The sequence below is a fragment of the Salvelinus fontinalis genome, chromosome 11 (genome assembly GCF_029448725.1).
Source record: "Salvelinus fontinalis isolate EN_2023a chromosome 11, ASM2944872v1, whole genome shotgun sequence".
Lineage (NCBI taxonomy): Eukaryota > Metazoa > Chordata > Actinopteri > Salmoniformes > Salmonidae > Salvelinus > Salvelinus fontinalis.
In genome coordinates, this window is record NC_074675.1 from 52126872 (window position 1) to 52142991 (window position 16120).

General features: G+C 42.1%; 1 protein-coding gene across 1 annotated transcript in view; it reads right to left on the reverse strand.

Moving 5' to 3' along the window:
- The window catches only part of slc3a2a (solute carrier family 3 member 2a), a 24977-nt gene extending 9862 nt beyond the window's left edge, over nucleotides 1-15115 (reverse strand). Inside the window, exons 1-5 of the mRNA XM_055938986.1 lie at nucleotides 15042-15115; nucleotides 14454-14669; nucleotides 13284-13474; nucleotides 257-430; nucleotides 1-14 (exon numbers count right to left, since the gene is read on the reverse strand). The exon at nucleotides 1-14 is cut by the window's left edge and continues 78 nt beyond it. Of these exons, the coding sequence (XP_055794961.1) occupies nucleotides 1-14; nucleotides 257-430; nucleotides 13284-13474; nucleotides 14454-14644 (570 nt within the window). The 5' untranslated portion in view covers nucleotides 14645-14669; nucleotides 15042-15115. The remainder of the gene's footprint in view (nucleotides 15-256; nucleotides 431-13283; nucleotides 13475-14453; nucleotides 14670-15041) is intronic.
- Nucleotides 15116-16120: the final 1005 nt, after the last annotated feature.

Sequence of the window (16120 nt, forward strand, 5' to 3'; positions counted from 1 at the left end):
CACCACAGAGATACCTGACAGAGAGAGGTAAATACGAGTGCTTGAGTCAGGAGGAGATGGTTAAAAAAGGGAGCTCAACCAAGGTGGAGAGTGTTTTAAGGGTTTTATTCAGACCCAAGGTCCATTGTGATTCTATTGTCAGCTGAACGGGTTTTAAGCAGAGTCCGGCCTCAGATCAGAGACAGACAGACGGTCTGATCCCTATTAATGAGATCATATCTTCAGTCACGCCCAATGGGCCAAACAGATCACTTACCCTTCTTGTGGGCCTTGTCCAGCAGAACCAGCAGGTCCTGGTCATTTCCTACCCCGGGGTCCATAGAGACCAGGTCTAGAGTGTCTACTTGGTCCTGCTGGACAGTGTGAAGAGGCCCCAGAACCAAGCCCTTCACCTTCAACTGGTTCAGACTGTCTAGTACCTCAACTACACCTGGAGAGAGAGAGAGAGAAAAAATAGAGATTGTCAAAAAGTGGAGGGGGGTCAGAGAGGAAGGAGAGGGTGAATGACAGAAAGGTAGAGAGAAGGGGGAAAAGGGAGAGTGTCAGAGGGTGGTGGGAGAGGTGAGAGGGAAGAAACATTACAAAAGGAAGGAAAGTGATAAAGACAGGTAGGTTGAACATCTCCCCTTCAGTCGGGGTGATGGGAAAAAAAGACTAGTCACCTTCGTTCGTTCGTGTGTGTGTGTGTGTGTGTGTGTGTGTGTGTGTGTGTGTGTGTGTGTGTGTGTGTGTGTGTGTGTGTGTGTGTGTGTGTGTGTGTGTGTGTGTGTGTGTGTGTGTGTGTGTGTGTGTGTGTGTGTGTGTAAAGGGAAGGATTGTCTGAGTCGACAATCAGTTTACATCAGGATGGGAAACTGGTTTCTCTTCTTATCTGTTTAACATATAATGGGAGAAATGTGGGGAGATTCTGTTTAACATATAATGGGAGAAATGTGGGGAGATTCTGTTTAACATATAATGGGAGAAATGTGGGGAGATTCTGTTTAACATATAATGGGAGAAATGTGGGGAGATTCTGTTTAACATATAATGGGAGAAATGTGGGGAGATTCTGTTTAACATATAATGGGAGAAATGTGGGGAGATTCTGTTTAACATATCATGGGAAAAATGTGGGGAGATTCTGTTTAACATATAATGGGAGAAATGTGGGGAGATTCTGTTTAACATATAGTGGGAGAAATGTGGGGAGATTCTGTTTAACATATCATGGGAGAAATGTGGGGAGATTCTGTTTAACATATAATGGGGGAAATATGGGGAGATTCTGTTTAACATATAGTGGGAGAAATGTGGGGAGATTCTGTTTAACATATCATGGGAGAAATGTGGGGAGATTCTGTTTAACATATCATGGGAGAAATGTGGGGAGATTCTGTTTAACATATAATGGGAGAAATGTGGGGAGATTCTGTTTAACATATCATGGGAGAAATGTGGGGAGATTCTGTTTAACATATAATGGGAGAAATGTGGGGAGATTCTGTTTAACATATAGTGGGAGAAATGTGGGGAGATTCTGTTTAACATATCATGGGAGAAATGTGGGGAGATTCTGTTTAACATATAATGGGAGAAATGTGGGGAGATTCTGAACTTATTTTAGCCAAGTCTGTCCTTTAAACTACTAAATGACAACTACTTGTCTGTTCTATCAGAAAGGGGAAGAGAGTATTTTAGACCAAGCTGAGTCAGATTGCTGACTTGGCTAACAGCTGTCAGTAGGCCAGAGGCCAGGCCCCCGGTTTTTCCCCGTTGCCATGGAACTTGGGCTTCCCAGTGTTTTAACATCTTTGCCACAATGGCCTGAAGATGTAACATGTGTTTCCCAAGACACCATGCAGAGATAACGTTCAGTAAGAGCATTGTTGAGGCATGGGCGGCAGGTAGCCTAGTGGTCGGAGCGTTGGACTAGTGTGTGTGTGTGTATCCGAAAGGTTGCCAAATCGAATCCCCGAGCTGACAAGGTACAAACCTGTCGTTCTGCCCCCTGAACAAGCCAGTTAAACCCACTGTTCCCCGGTAGGCCGTCATTGAAAATAAGAATTTGTTCTTAACTGACTTGCCTCGTTAAATAAAGGTTAAATCAAATAAAAAATGTGTTGATACTAATAGGATCGAAAGGTAGCGATGCTCTCAGGTCAGCTATCGCCATTCAAATCGTTCCTTAACATTAAAAATGATTCCACAATACTGACCACGGATCAGCTCCTAGGGAGATAATATCACAGCTTATTGTAATGCTTACCCTATGATAACGCACTACATTTGGGACACCATTGCATACGTTACGCTACACATCGGGAAATACATTGAGGCCAAAATGATTGACGGTAGCCATAATAGCTCAATAAAACTCAATTGAATGAACATGACATAGGTTTATTTATCGAAATGCAGTCATCTCGGGTTTTCATTTTGAAACGTATTTTTATCCATCGCTTGTTTGTAACAATTGCACTGGCAACTTGGTATTTGTAGTCAACTTCATTGTGACGTTATCGGTGGTCTCAGAGACAAATAAACACCTCCATTCTATGTTTAACAGAGATCTCCTGTGTATAAAGTAGGGAGAAACACATCCAACTACACACCGTTTAGCCAGTGGTCTGAGGTAGTCGGGTAAATAACCAACTTTAGTAATAACGGTTTCTGGAAACAGCTCAAAGATTAAAACGATGCTCCTACGCAGCTTCTAACGATTAACTTAGCATTAAGATACTTTGGGGAAACCAGGCGCTGGGCGGTCTGGAGGAATGAGATGGTCACAAGACAGGCAGCCCCTTCCTAACGGACTGAATAGACAAATTACAACCACACAGCCCCGTCCTAACGGACTGAATAGACAAATTACAACAAATCAGACTCAGTCTGTTTTCACATCTTTGGGCTCAAGTAGGCTGTTGACATTCTAAATCACGTCCTGACATTCTAAATGACGTCCTGACATTCTAAATGACGTCCTGACATTCTAAATGACGTCCTGACATTCTAAACAACCCGTCCTGACATTCTAAACAACCCGTCCTGACATTCTAAACAACCCGTCCTGACATTCTAAACAACCCGTCCTGACATTCTAAATCACGTCCTGACATTCTAAACAACCTGTCCTGACATTCTAAACAACCTGTCCTGACATTCTAAACAACCCGTCCTGACATTCTAAACAACCCGTCCTGACATTCTAAATCACGTCCTGACATTCTAAACAACCTGTCCTGACATTCTAAACAACCCGTCCTGACATTCTAAACAACCCGTCCTGACATTCTAAATCACGTCCTGACATTCTAAAACAACCCGTCCTGACATTCTAAACAACCCGTCCTGACATTCTAAACAACCCGTCCTGACATTCTAAACAACCCGTCCTGACATTCTAAACAACCCGTCCTGACATTCTAAACAACCCGTCCTGACATTCTAAATCTAGTCCTGACATTCTAAACAACCCGTCCTGACATTCTAAACAACCCGTCCTGACATTCTAAACAACCCGTCCTGACATTCTAAACAACCTGTCCTGACATTCTAAACAACCCGTCCTGACATTCTAAACAACCCGTCCTGACATTCTAAACAACCCGTCCTGACATTCTAAATGACGTCCTGACATTCTAAATGACGTCCTGACATTCTAAATGACGTCCTGACATTCTAAATCACGTCCTGACATTCTAAATCACGTCCTGACATTCTAAATCACGTCCTCCCGTCCTGACATTCTAAATCACGTCCTCCCGTCCTGACATTCTAAATCACGTCCTCCCGTCCTGACATTCTAAATCACGTCCTGACATTCTAAATCACGTCCTGACATTCTAAATCACGTCCTGACATTCTAAATCACGTCCTGACATTCTAAATCACGTCCTGACATTCTAAATCACGTCCTGACATTCTAAATCACGTCCTGACATTCTAAATCAAGTCCTGACATTCTAAATCACGTCCTGACATTCTAAATCTAGTCCTGACATTCTAAACAACCCGTTCTGACATTCTAAACAACCCGTCCTGACATTTTAAATCACGTCCTGACATTCTAAACAACCCGTCCTGACATTCTAAACAACCCGTCCTGACATTCTAAAACAACCCGTCCTGACATTCTAAACAACCCGTCCTGACATTCTAAACAACCCGTCCTGACATTCTAAACAACCCGTCCTGACATTCTAAACAACCCGTCCTGACATTCTAAACAACCCGTCCTGACATTCTAAACAACCCGTCCTGACATTCTAAACAACCCGTCCTGACATTCTAAACAACCCGTCCTGACATTCTAAACAACCCGTCCTGACATTCAAAACAACCCGTCCTGACATTCTAAACAACCCGTCCTGACATTCTAAATCACGTCCTGACATTCTAAACAACCCGTCCTGACATTCAAAACAACCCGTCCTGACATTCAAAACAACCCGTCCTGACATTCTAAACAACCCGTCCTGACATTCAAAACAACCCGTCCTGACATTCTAAACAACCCGTCCTGACATTCTAAATCACGTCCTGACATTCTAAATCACGTCCTGACATTCTAAACAACCCGTCCTGACATTCTAAACAACCCGTCCTGACATTCTAAACAACCCGTCCTGACATTCTAAACAACCCGTCCTGACATTCTAAATCTAGTCCTGACATTCTAAATCTAGTCCTGACATTCTAAATCTAGTCCTGACATTCTAAATCAAGTCCTGACATTCTAAATCACGTCCTAACATTCTAAATCACGTCCTGACATTCTAAATCACGTCCTGACATTCTAAATCACGTCCTGACATTCTAAATCACGTCCTGACATTCTAAATCACGTCCTGACATTCTAAATCACGTCCTGACATTCTAAATCACGTCCTGACATTCTAAATCACGTCCTGACATTCTAAATCACGTCCTGACATTCTAAATCACGTCCTGACATTCAAAACAACCCGTCCTGACATTCTAAACAACCCGTCCTGACATTCTAAACAACCCGTCCTGACATTCTAAATCTAGTCCTGACATTCTAAATCACATCCTGACATTCTAAATCAAGTCCTGACATTCTAAATCACATCCTGACATTCTAAATCACGTCCTGACATTCTAAATCACGTCCTGACATTCTAAATCACGTCCTGACATTCTAAATCACGTCCTGACATTCTAAATCACGTCCTGACATTCTAAATCAAGTCCTGACATTCTAAATCACGTCCTAACATTCTAAATCACGTCCTGACATTCTAAACAACCCGTCCTGACATTCAAAACAACCCGTCCTGACATTCTAAATCAACCCGTCCTGACATTCTAAATCACGTCCTGACATTCTAAATCAAGTCCTGACATTCTAAATCACGTCCTGACATTCTAAATCACGTCCTGACATTCTAAATCACGTCCTGACATTCTAAATCAAGTCCTGACATTCTAAATCACGTCCTGACATTCTAAATCACGTCCTGACATTCTAAATCACGTCCTGACATTCTAAACAACCCGTCCTGACATTCTAAATCACGTCCTGACATTCTAAACAACCCGTCCTGACATTCTAAATCACGTCCTGACATTCTAAACAACCCGTCCTGACATTCTAAACAACCCGTCCTGACATTCTAAATCACGTCCTGACATTCTAAATCACGTCCTGACATTCTAAATCACGTCCTGACATTCTAAACAACCCGTCCTGACATTCTAAACAACCCGTCCTGACATTCTAAACAACCCTTCCTGACATTCTAAACAACCCGTCCTGACATTCTAAACAACCCGTCCTGACATTCTAAACAACCCGTCCTGACATTCTAAACAACCCGTCCTGACATTCTAAATCTAGTCCTGACATTCTAAACAACCCGTCCTGACATTTTAAATCACGTCCTGACATTCTAAATCACGTCCTGACATTCTAAATCACGTCCTGACATTCTAAATCACGTCCTGACATTCTAAATCACGTCCTGACATTCTAAATCACGTCCTGACATTCAAAACAACCCGTCCTGACATTCTAAATCACGTCCTGACATTCTAAATCACGTCCTGACATTCTAAACAACCCGTCCTGACATTCAAAACAACCCGTCCTGACATTCTAAATCACGTCCTGACATTCTAAATCAAGTCCTGACATTCTAAATCACGTCCTGACATTCTAAATCACGTCCTGACATTCTAAATCACGTCCTGACATTCTAAATCACGTCCTGACATTCTAAATCACGTCCTGACATTCTAAATCACGTCCTGACATTCTAAATCACGTCCTGACATTCTAAACAACCCGTCCTGACATTCTAAACAACCCGTCCTGACATTCTAAATCACGTCCTGACATTCTAAACAACCCGTCCTGACATTCTAAATCACGTCCTGACATTCTAAACAACCCGTCCTGACATTCTAAATAACGTCCTGACATTCTAAACAACCCGTCCTGACATTCTAAATCACGTCCTGACATTCTAAACAACCCGTCCTGACATTCTAAATCACGTCCTGACATTCTAAATCACGTCCTGACATTCTAAATCACGTCCTGACATTCTAAATCACGTCCTGACATTCTAAATCACGTCCTGACATTCTAAATCTAGTCCTGACATTCTAAACAACCCGTCCTGACATTCTAAATCTAGTCCTGACATTCTAAACAACCCGTCCTGACATTCTAAATCACGTCCTGACATTCTAAATCACATCCTGACATTCTAAACAACCCGTCCTGACATTCTAAATCACGTCCTGACATTCTAAATCACGTCCTGACATTCTAAATCTAGTCCTGACATTCTAAACAACCTGTCCTGACATTCTAAACAACCCGTCCTGACATTCTAAATCTAGTCCTGACATTCTAAACAACCTGTCCTGACATTCTAAACAACCCGTCCTGACATTCTAAACAACCCGTCCTGACATTCTAAATCTAGTCCTGACATTCTAAACAACCCGTCCTGACATTCTAAATCACGTCCTGACATTCTAAATCACATCCTGACATTCTAAACAACCCGTCCTGACATTCTAAATCACGTCCTGACATTCTAAATCACATCCTGACATTCTAAACAACCCGTCCTGACATTCTAAATCACGTCCTGACATTCTAAATCACGTCCTGACATTCTAAATCTAGTCCTGACATTCTAAACAACCTGTCCTGACATTCTAAACAACCCGTCCTGACATTCTAAATCTAGTCCTGACATTCTAAACAACCTGTCCTGACATTCTAAACAACCCGTCCTGACATTCTAAACAACCCGTCCTGACATTCTAAATCTAGTCCTGACATTCTAAACAACCTGTCCTGACATTCTAAATCACGTCCTGACATTCTAAATCACGTCCTGACATTCTAAATCACGTCCTGACATTCTAAACAACCCGTCCTGACATTCTAAACAACCCGTCCTGACATTCTAAACAACCCGTCCTGACATTCTAAACAACCCGTCCTGACATTCTAAACAACCCGTCCTGACATTTTAAATCACGTCCTGACATTCTAAATCACGTCCTGACATTCTAAACAACCTGTCCTGACATTCTAAACAACCTGTCCTGACATTCTAAACAACCCGTCCTGACATTCTAAATCACGTCCTGACATTCTAAATCACGTCCTGACATTCTAAATCACGTCCTGACATTCTAAACAACCTGTCCTGACATTCTAAACAACCTGTCCTGACATTCTAAACAACCCGTCCTGACATTCTAAATCTAGTCCTGACATTCTAAACAACCCGTCCTGACATTCTAAATCACGTCCTGACATTCTAAATCACGTCCTGACATTCTAAATCACGTCCTGACATTCTAAACAACCTGTCCTGACATTCTAAACAACCTGTCCTGACATTCTAAACAACCCGTCCTGACATTCTAAATCTAGTCCTGACATTCTAAACAACCCGTCCTGACATTCTAAATCTAGTCCTGACATTCTAAACAACCCGTCCTGACATTCTAAATCACGTCCTGACATTCTAAATCACGTCCTGACATTCTAAATCACGTCCTGACATTCTAAACAACCTGTCCTGACATTCTAAACAACCTGTCCTGATATTCTAAACAACCCGTCCTGACATTCTAAATCTAGTCCTGACATTCTAAACAACCCGTCCTGACATTCTAAACAACCCGTCCTGACATTCTAATCACGTCCTGACATTCTAAATCACGTCCTGACATTCTAAATCACGTCCTGACATTCTAAATCACGTCCTGACATTCTAAATCACGTCCTGACATTCTAAATCACGTCCTGACATTCTAAAACAACCCGTCCTGACATTCTAAACAACCCGTCCTGACATTCTAAACAACCCGTCCTGACATTCTAAACAACCCGTCCTGACATTCTAAACAACCCGTCCTGACATTCTAAACAACCCGTCCTGACATTCTAAACAACCCGTCCTGACATTCTAAACAACCCGTCCTGACATTCTAAACAACCCGTCCTGACATTCTAAACAACCCGTCCTGACATTCTAAACAACCCGTCCTGACATTCTAAACAACCCGTCCTGACATTCTAAACAACCCGTCCTGACATTCTAAACAACCCGTCCTGACATTCAAAACAACCCGTCCTGACATTCTAAATCACGTCCTGACATTCTAAATCACGTCCTGACATTCTAAACAACCCGTCCTGACATTCTAAACAACCCGTCCTGACATTCTAAACAACCCGTCCTGACATTCTAAACAACCCGTCCTGACATTCTAAACAACCCGTCCTGACATTCTAAATCACGTCCTGACATTCTAAACAACCCGTCCTGACATTCAAAACAACCCGTCCTGACATTCTAAATCACGTCCTGACATTCTAAACAACCCGTCCTGACATTCTAAATCACGTCCTGACATTCTAAACAACCCGTCCTGACATTCTAAACAACCCGTCCTGACATTCTAAATCACGTCCTGACATTCTAAACAACCCGTCCTGACATTCTAAATCACGTCCTGACATTCTAAACAACCCGTCCTGACATTCTAAACAACCCGTCCTGACATTCTAAATCTAGTCCTGACATTCTAAATCTAGTCCTGACATTCTAAATCTAGTCCTGACATTCTAAATCAAGTCCTGACATTCTAAATCAAGTCCTGACATTCTAAATCACGTCCTGACATTCTAAATCACGTCCTGACATTCTAAATCACGTCCTGACATTCTAAATCACGTCCTGACATTCTAAATCACGTCCTGACATTCTAAATCACGTCCTGACATTCTAAATCACGTCCTGACATTCTAAATCACGTCCTGACATTCTAAATCACGTCCTGACATTCTAAACAACCCGTCCTGACATTCTAAATCACGTCCTGACATTCTAAATCACGTCCTGACATTCTAAATCACGTCCTGACATTCTAAATCACGTCCTGACATTCTAAATCAAGTCCTGACATTCTAAATCAAGTCCTGACATTCTAAATCACGTCCTGACATTCTAAATCACGTCCTGACATTCTAAATCACGTCCTGACATTCTAAATCACGTCCTGACATTCTAAATCAAGTCCTGACATTCTAAATCACGTCCTAACATTCTAAATCACGTCCTGACATTCTAAACAACCCGTCCTGACATTCAAAACAACCCGTCCTGACATTCTAAATCACGTCCTGACATTCTAAATCAAGTCCTGACATTCTAAATCACGTCCTGACATTCTAAATCACGTCCTGACATTCTAAATCACGTCCTGACATTCTAAATCACGTCCTGACATTCTAAATCACGTCCTGACATTCTAAACAACCCGTCCTGACATTCTAAATCACGTCCTGACATTCTAAACAACCCGTCCTGACATTCTAAATCACGTCCTGACATTCTAAATCACGTCCTGACATTCTAAATCACGTCCTGACATTCAAAACAACCCGTCCTGACATTCAAAACAACCCGTCCTGACATTCTAAACAACCCGTCCTGACATTCTAAACAACCCGTCCTGACATTCTAAACAACCCGTCCTGACATTCTAAACAACCCGTCCTGACATTCTAAATCACGTCCTGACATTCTAAACAACCCGTCCTGACATTCTAAACAACCCGTCCTGACATTCTAAACAACCCGTCCTGACATTCTAAACAAACCGTCCTGACATTCTAAATCACGTCCTGACATTCTAAATCACGTCCTGACATTCAAAACAACCCGTCCTGACATTCTAAACAACCCGTCCTGACATTCTAAACAACCCGTCCTGACATTCTAAATCTAGTCCTGACATTCTAAACAACCCGTCCTGACATTTTAAATCACGTCCTGACATTCTAAATCACGTCCTGACATTCTAAATCACGTCCTGACATTCTAAATCACGTCCTGACATTCTAAATCACGTCCTGACATTCTAAATCACGTCCTGACATTCTAAATCACGTCCTGACATTCTAAATCACGTCCTGACATTCTAAATCAAGTCCTGACATTCTAAATCACGTCCTAACATTCTAAATCACGTCCTGACATTCTAAACAACCCGTCCTGACATTCAAAACAACCCGTCCTGACATTCTAAATCAAGTCCTGACATTCTAAATCACGTCCTGACATTCTAAATCACGTCCTGACATTCTAAATCACGTCCTGACATTCTAAATCACGTCCTGACATTCTAAATCACGTCCTGACATTCTAAATCACGTCCTGACATTCTAAATCACGTCCTGACATTCTAAATCACGTCCTGACATTCTAAATCACGTCCTGACATTCTAAACAACCCGTCCTGACATTCTAAACAACCCGTCCTGACATTCTAAATCACGTCCTGACATTCTAAACAACCCGTCCTGACATTCTAAATCACGTCCTGACATTCTAAACAACCCGTCCTGACATTCTAAATCACGTCCTGACATTCTAAACAACCCGTCCTGACATTCTAAATCACGTCCTGACATTCTAAATCACGTCCTGACATTCTAAATCACGTCCTGACATTCTAAATCACGTCCTGACATTCTAAATCACGTCCTGACATTCTAAATCACGTCCTGACATTCTAAATCTAGTCCTGACATTCTAAATCTAGTCCTGACATTCTAAACAACCCGTCCTGACATTCTAAATCTAGTCCTGACATTCTAAACAACCCGTCCTGACATTCTAAATCACGTCCTGACATTCTAAATCACATCCTGACATTCTAAACAACCCGTCCTGACATTCTAAATCACGTCCTGACATTCTAAATCACGTCCTGACATTCTAGATCTAGTCCTGACATTCTAAACAACCTGTCCTGACATTCTAAACAACCCGTCCTGACATTCTAAATCTAGTCCTGACATTCTAAACAACCTGTCCTGACATTCTAAACAACCCGTCCTGACATTCTAAACAACCCGTCCTGACATTCTAAATCTAGTCCTGACATTCTAAACAACCTGTCCTGACATTCTAAATCACGTCCTGACATTCTAAATCACGTCCTGACATTCTAAATCACGTCCTGACATTCTAAATCACGTCCTGACATTCTAAATCTAGTCCTGACATTCTAAACAACCTGTCCTGACATTCTAAATCACGTCCTGACATTCTAAATCACGTCCTGACATTCTAAATCACGTCCTGACATTCTAAACAACCCGTCCTGACATTCTAAACAACCCGTCCTGACATTCTAAACAACCCGTCCTGACATTCTAAACAACCTGTCCTGACATTCTAAACAACCCGTCCTGACATTCTAAACAACCCGTCCTGACATTCTAAACAACCCGTCCTGACATTCTAAACAACCCGTCCTGACATTCTAAATCTAGTCCTGACATTCTAAACAACCTGTCCTGACATTTTAAACAACCCGTCCTGACATTCTAAATCTAGTCCTGACATTCTAAACAACCTGTCCTGACATTCTAAACAACCCGTCCTGACATTCTAAACAACCCGTCCTGACATTCTAAATCTAGTCCTGACATTCTAAACAACCTGTCCTGACATTCTAAACAACCCGTCCTGACATTCTAAACAACCCGTCCTGACATTCTAAACAACCCGTCCTGACATTCTAAACAACCCGTCCTGACATTCTAAACAACACGTCCTGACATTCTAAATCACGTCCTGACATTCTAAACAACCCGTCCTGACATTCTAAACAACCCGTCCTGACATTCTAAATCTAGTCCTGACATTCTAAACAACCTGTCCTGACATTCTAAATCACGTCCTGACATTCTAAACAACCCGTCCTGACATTCTAAATCTAGTCCTGACATTCTAAACAACCTGTCCTGACATTCTAAATCACGTCCTGACATTCTAAACAACCCGTCCTGACATTCTAAACAACCCGTCCTGACATTCTAAATCTAGTCCTGACATTCTAAACCACCTGTCCTGACATTCTAAATCACGTCCTGACATTCTAAATCCCGTCCTGACATTCTAAACCACGTCCTGACATTCTAAATCACGTCCCGACATTCTAAAAAACCCGTCCTGACATTCTAAATCACGTCCCGACATTCTAAACAACCCGTCCTGACATTCTAAACAACCCGTCCTGACATTCTAAACAACCCGTCCTGACATTCTAAACAACCCGTCCTGACATTCTAAACAACCCGTCCTGACATTCTAAACAACCCGTCCTGACATTCTAAACAACCCGTCCTGACATTCTAAACAACCCGTCCTGACATTCTAAACAACCCATCCTGACATTCTAAATCTAGTCCTCCCATCCTGACATTCTAAATCACGTCCATTGCTAGAAGCCTCTGTTCATTTCCTTCCTTTCCTGTGGTTAAAGACATCAAGGTCAGACATCTGGCAGAGAGGACTCTGGTTCCACCAGTATGATCTACTACATTACCCATAATACTGTGTGTACGATGTCCTGTTTTATCTGGCAGAGAGGACTCTGGTTCCACCAGTATGATCTACTACATTACCCATAATGCTGTGTGTATGATGTCCTGTTTTATCTGGTAGAGAGGACTCTGGTTCCACCAGTATGATCTACTACATTACCCATAATGCTGTGTTTACGATGTCCTGTTTTAGCTGGTAGGGGACTCTGGTTCCACCAGTATGATCTACTACATTACCCATAATGCTGTGTGTATGATGTCCTGTTTTATCTGGTAGAGGACTCTGGTTCCACCAGTATGATCTACTACATTACCCATAATGCTGTGTGTCTAACATTCTGTTTTATCTTAGTAGAAATTCCTGGAGGTAATGGTGTCCTATCGCCTTTTTCAATACCCTCACCTTTGATTCCCTTGTCGTGGTTGAAGGCGTCCAGGTCAGCGATCTGATAGAGAGGACCCTGATTCCACCAGTTCATCTCGGGTATGGGTTTACACCTGGGGGCCTGGACGATGATCACTATGGCCCCAGCCAGCATCCCCACCCAGCCCAACCAGAACAAGACCAGGAGCAGCCAGCGTGTCCTCACCCAGCTGGAGGGGAGAGAGAGGAGGAGGAGGAGAGAGAGATGGGAGGAAAGGGTCAAATAAGTTTCAATTTTATACTGAACATAAAATACAAACACAACTTAGTGTTGGACCATTTTCCATGAGCTGAAATAAGAGTCCAGACATTTTCCATAGGCACAAAAAGCTTATTTCTCTCAAATTTTGTGCATACATTTGTTTACATTCCTGTCAGTGAGCATTTCTCCTTTGCCAATTACGCTGATTCAACAGCCTAATTATTACCCTGATTAAACGGCATAATTATTACACAGGTGCACCTTGTGTTGGAGACAAAAGGCCACTAAAATGTGCCGAGGGAGCGTGCAATTGGCATGTTAACAGCAGGAATGTCAAACAGAACTGTTGCCAGATAATTTACTGTTGATTTCACAACCATAAGCCGCCTCCAACGTCGTTTTAGATCCTTTGTCAGTGCGTCCAACCGCTCATTTGTCAGTGCGTCCAACCGCAGACCACATGTAACCACGCCAACCCAGGATCTCCACATCCTGCTTCTTCACCTGCAGGATTGTCTGAGGTGGTGAAAAGGGGGGGGGGGCTGTGGAGTATTTCGGTCTGTAATAAAGCCCTTTTGTGGGGAAAACCTCATTCTGATTGGCTGGGCCTGGCTTCCCAGTGGTCAGACCTGGCTCCCAAGTGGGTGGGCCTACACCCTCTCAGGCCCACCCCATGGCTGTGCCCCTGCCCAGTCATGTGAAATCCATAGATTAGGGCCTAATGCATTTATTTCAATTGTTTGATTTTCTTCGATGAACTGTAACTTAAAATCTTTTAAATTGTTGTACGTTCCATTTATATTTTTGTTCAGTATACATAACTACATTGCATATTCAGCTAATTGATTTCTATCAACATTAAGTTGAACTTAAGATAGTTCGTTTAAAAAATAAAAAAAAGTTTAAGCCAACAACAACCAACCCCTTAATTTAATCCCTTAACTTACCCGGGTGTACCAGCGACTTTCATGAGTTCTTCCTTCGACAACCCGGTAAACTTAACATCCTCCTCCTGTTCCTTCTGCTTCAAGTTTCCGTTCTTCTCAGCCCCCGGTCCGTCGCCGGTCATCGGTAGTTTCTCCTGGTCCAACTCGTTCAACTCAACATCCTTCATATCGACCTCGGTGTCCTTACTCATGTTTGCGAGGGTTTTTCTTTTTTGCCTGTAGAGAAGATTGAGTAGAGTGTCGACATTATTTTAGTCAAGTTCACCTTCAATCAAATAGAAACGTTGTAGCATATGATGGACACAAAGTAGGCTACACTTTCCCAACGTTAGTCTCAAAGACGTTCATGTCCATTTTAAATCGTTTTTCCCGACAACAAAAAGCAGTTGTTTTTTTTGTTGCTTTCCTGACAACTTAATTTGGTAAAAGTAGCCTACTCAATTAATGATTATATTGTCGTGATTTATCTTTAGGGCGGCTACAGTACCTATCAAAATGGTTTTGTTAACTAAACGAACAACTAGCTAGTTAGGTAGCTACCGAACCATCTAGCTAGTCAGTTGATGCTAATTGCGCGGATATTATTACCTGTTTAAAAAGTAGAGTCCCGACTCCGTTGAGTTAGCACCAGGCAGGTACTTGTTCCTACAACTCTCCACACTGTGAAATGTCTTACAGCATCAACGACTCACTTCTATTTATAGAGTCGCGTCTCCGCCCACAATTTAGGGACACACCAATAGGAGCTTTGACAGTAGAGTTTACCGTTTGATTGACGGACGCATCACACTTTAAAACACCCTTCCGCGTGATTTGGTTGGAATGTATCGAGCAGGCGACGGGAGCTGAATCTTTGAGTTCCTTTCACCATTTTGGAATCAGAGAAAATTGTAAGAAAAACAACGCAAAGAAACTCATATGAATGTTGTGAAGTTACAAGACAGACAGTACCCTTTGAATCTCAGGCATTTTGTATGACCCCGTGGTGATTTTAACATGACAATTTTGGTGTGGCAAACTCAATAAACAAAGCGTATTGATATGCATCGAAACCAGTACACTCCACTGGTTACACAATGAATGCACAAAAAAATATAAAAAAATACCAGAAATGAGCTTTGAGCCACACACTCAAACGTTATAACATTTGGGTTATGATCAGTTAGTGGCTACTTCCCATATCTTTAACTGCACTGAAGACCAAGGTAGTCCAGCATACTTGTATAGAGCTTTCCTACTCTATATTGCTATAGAATCGCTTTCCCACTCTATATTGCTATAGAATCGCTTTCCCACTCTATATTGCTATAGAATCGCTTTCCCACTCTATATTGCTATAGAATCGCTTTCCCACTCTATATTGCTATAGAATCGCTTTCCCACTCTATATTGCTATAGAATCGCTTTCCCACTCTATATTGCTATAGAATCGCTTTCCCACTCTATATTGCTATAGAATCGCTTTCCCACTCTATATTGCTATAGAATCGCTTTCCCACTCTATATTGCTATAGAATCGCTTTCCCACTCTATATTGCTATAGAATCGCTTTCCCACTCTATATTGCTATAGAATCGCTTTCCCACTCTATATTGCTATAGAATCGCTTTCCCACTCTATATTGCTATAGAATCGCTTTCCCACTCTATATTGCTATAGAATCGCTT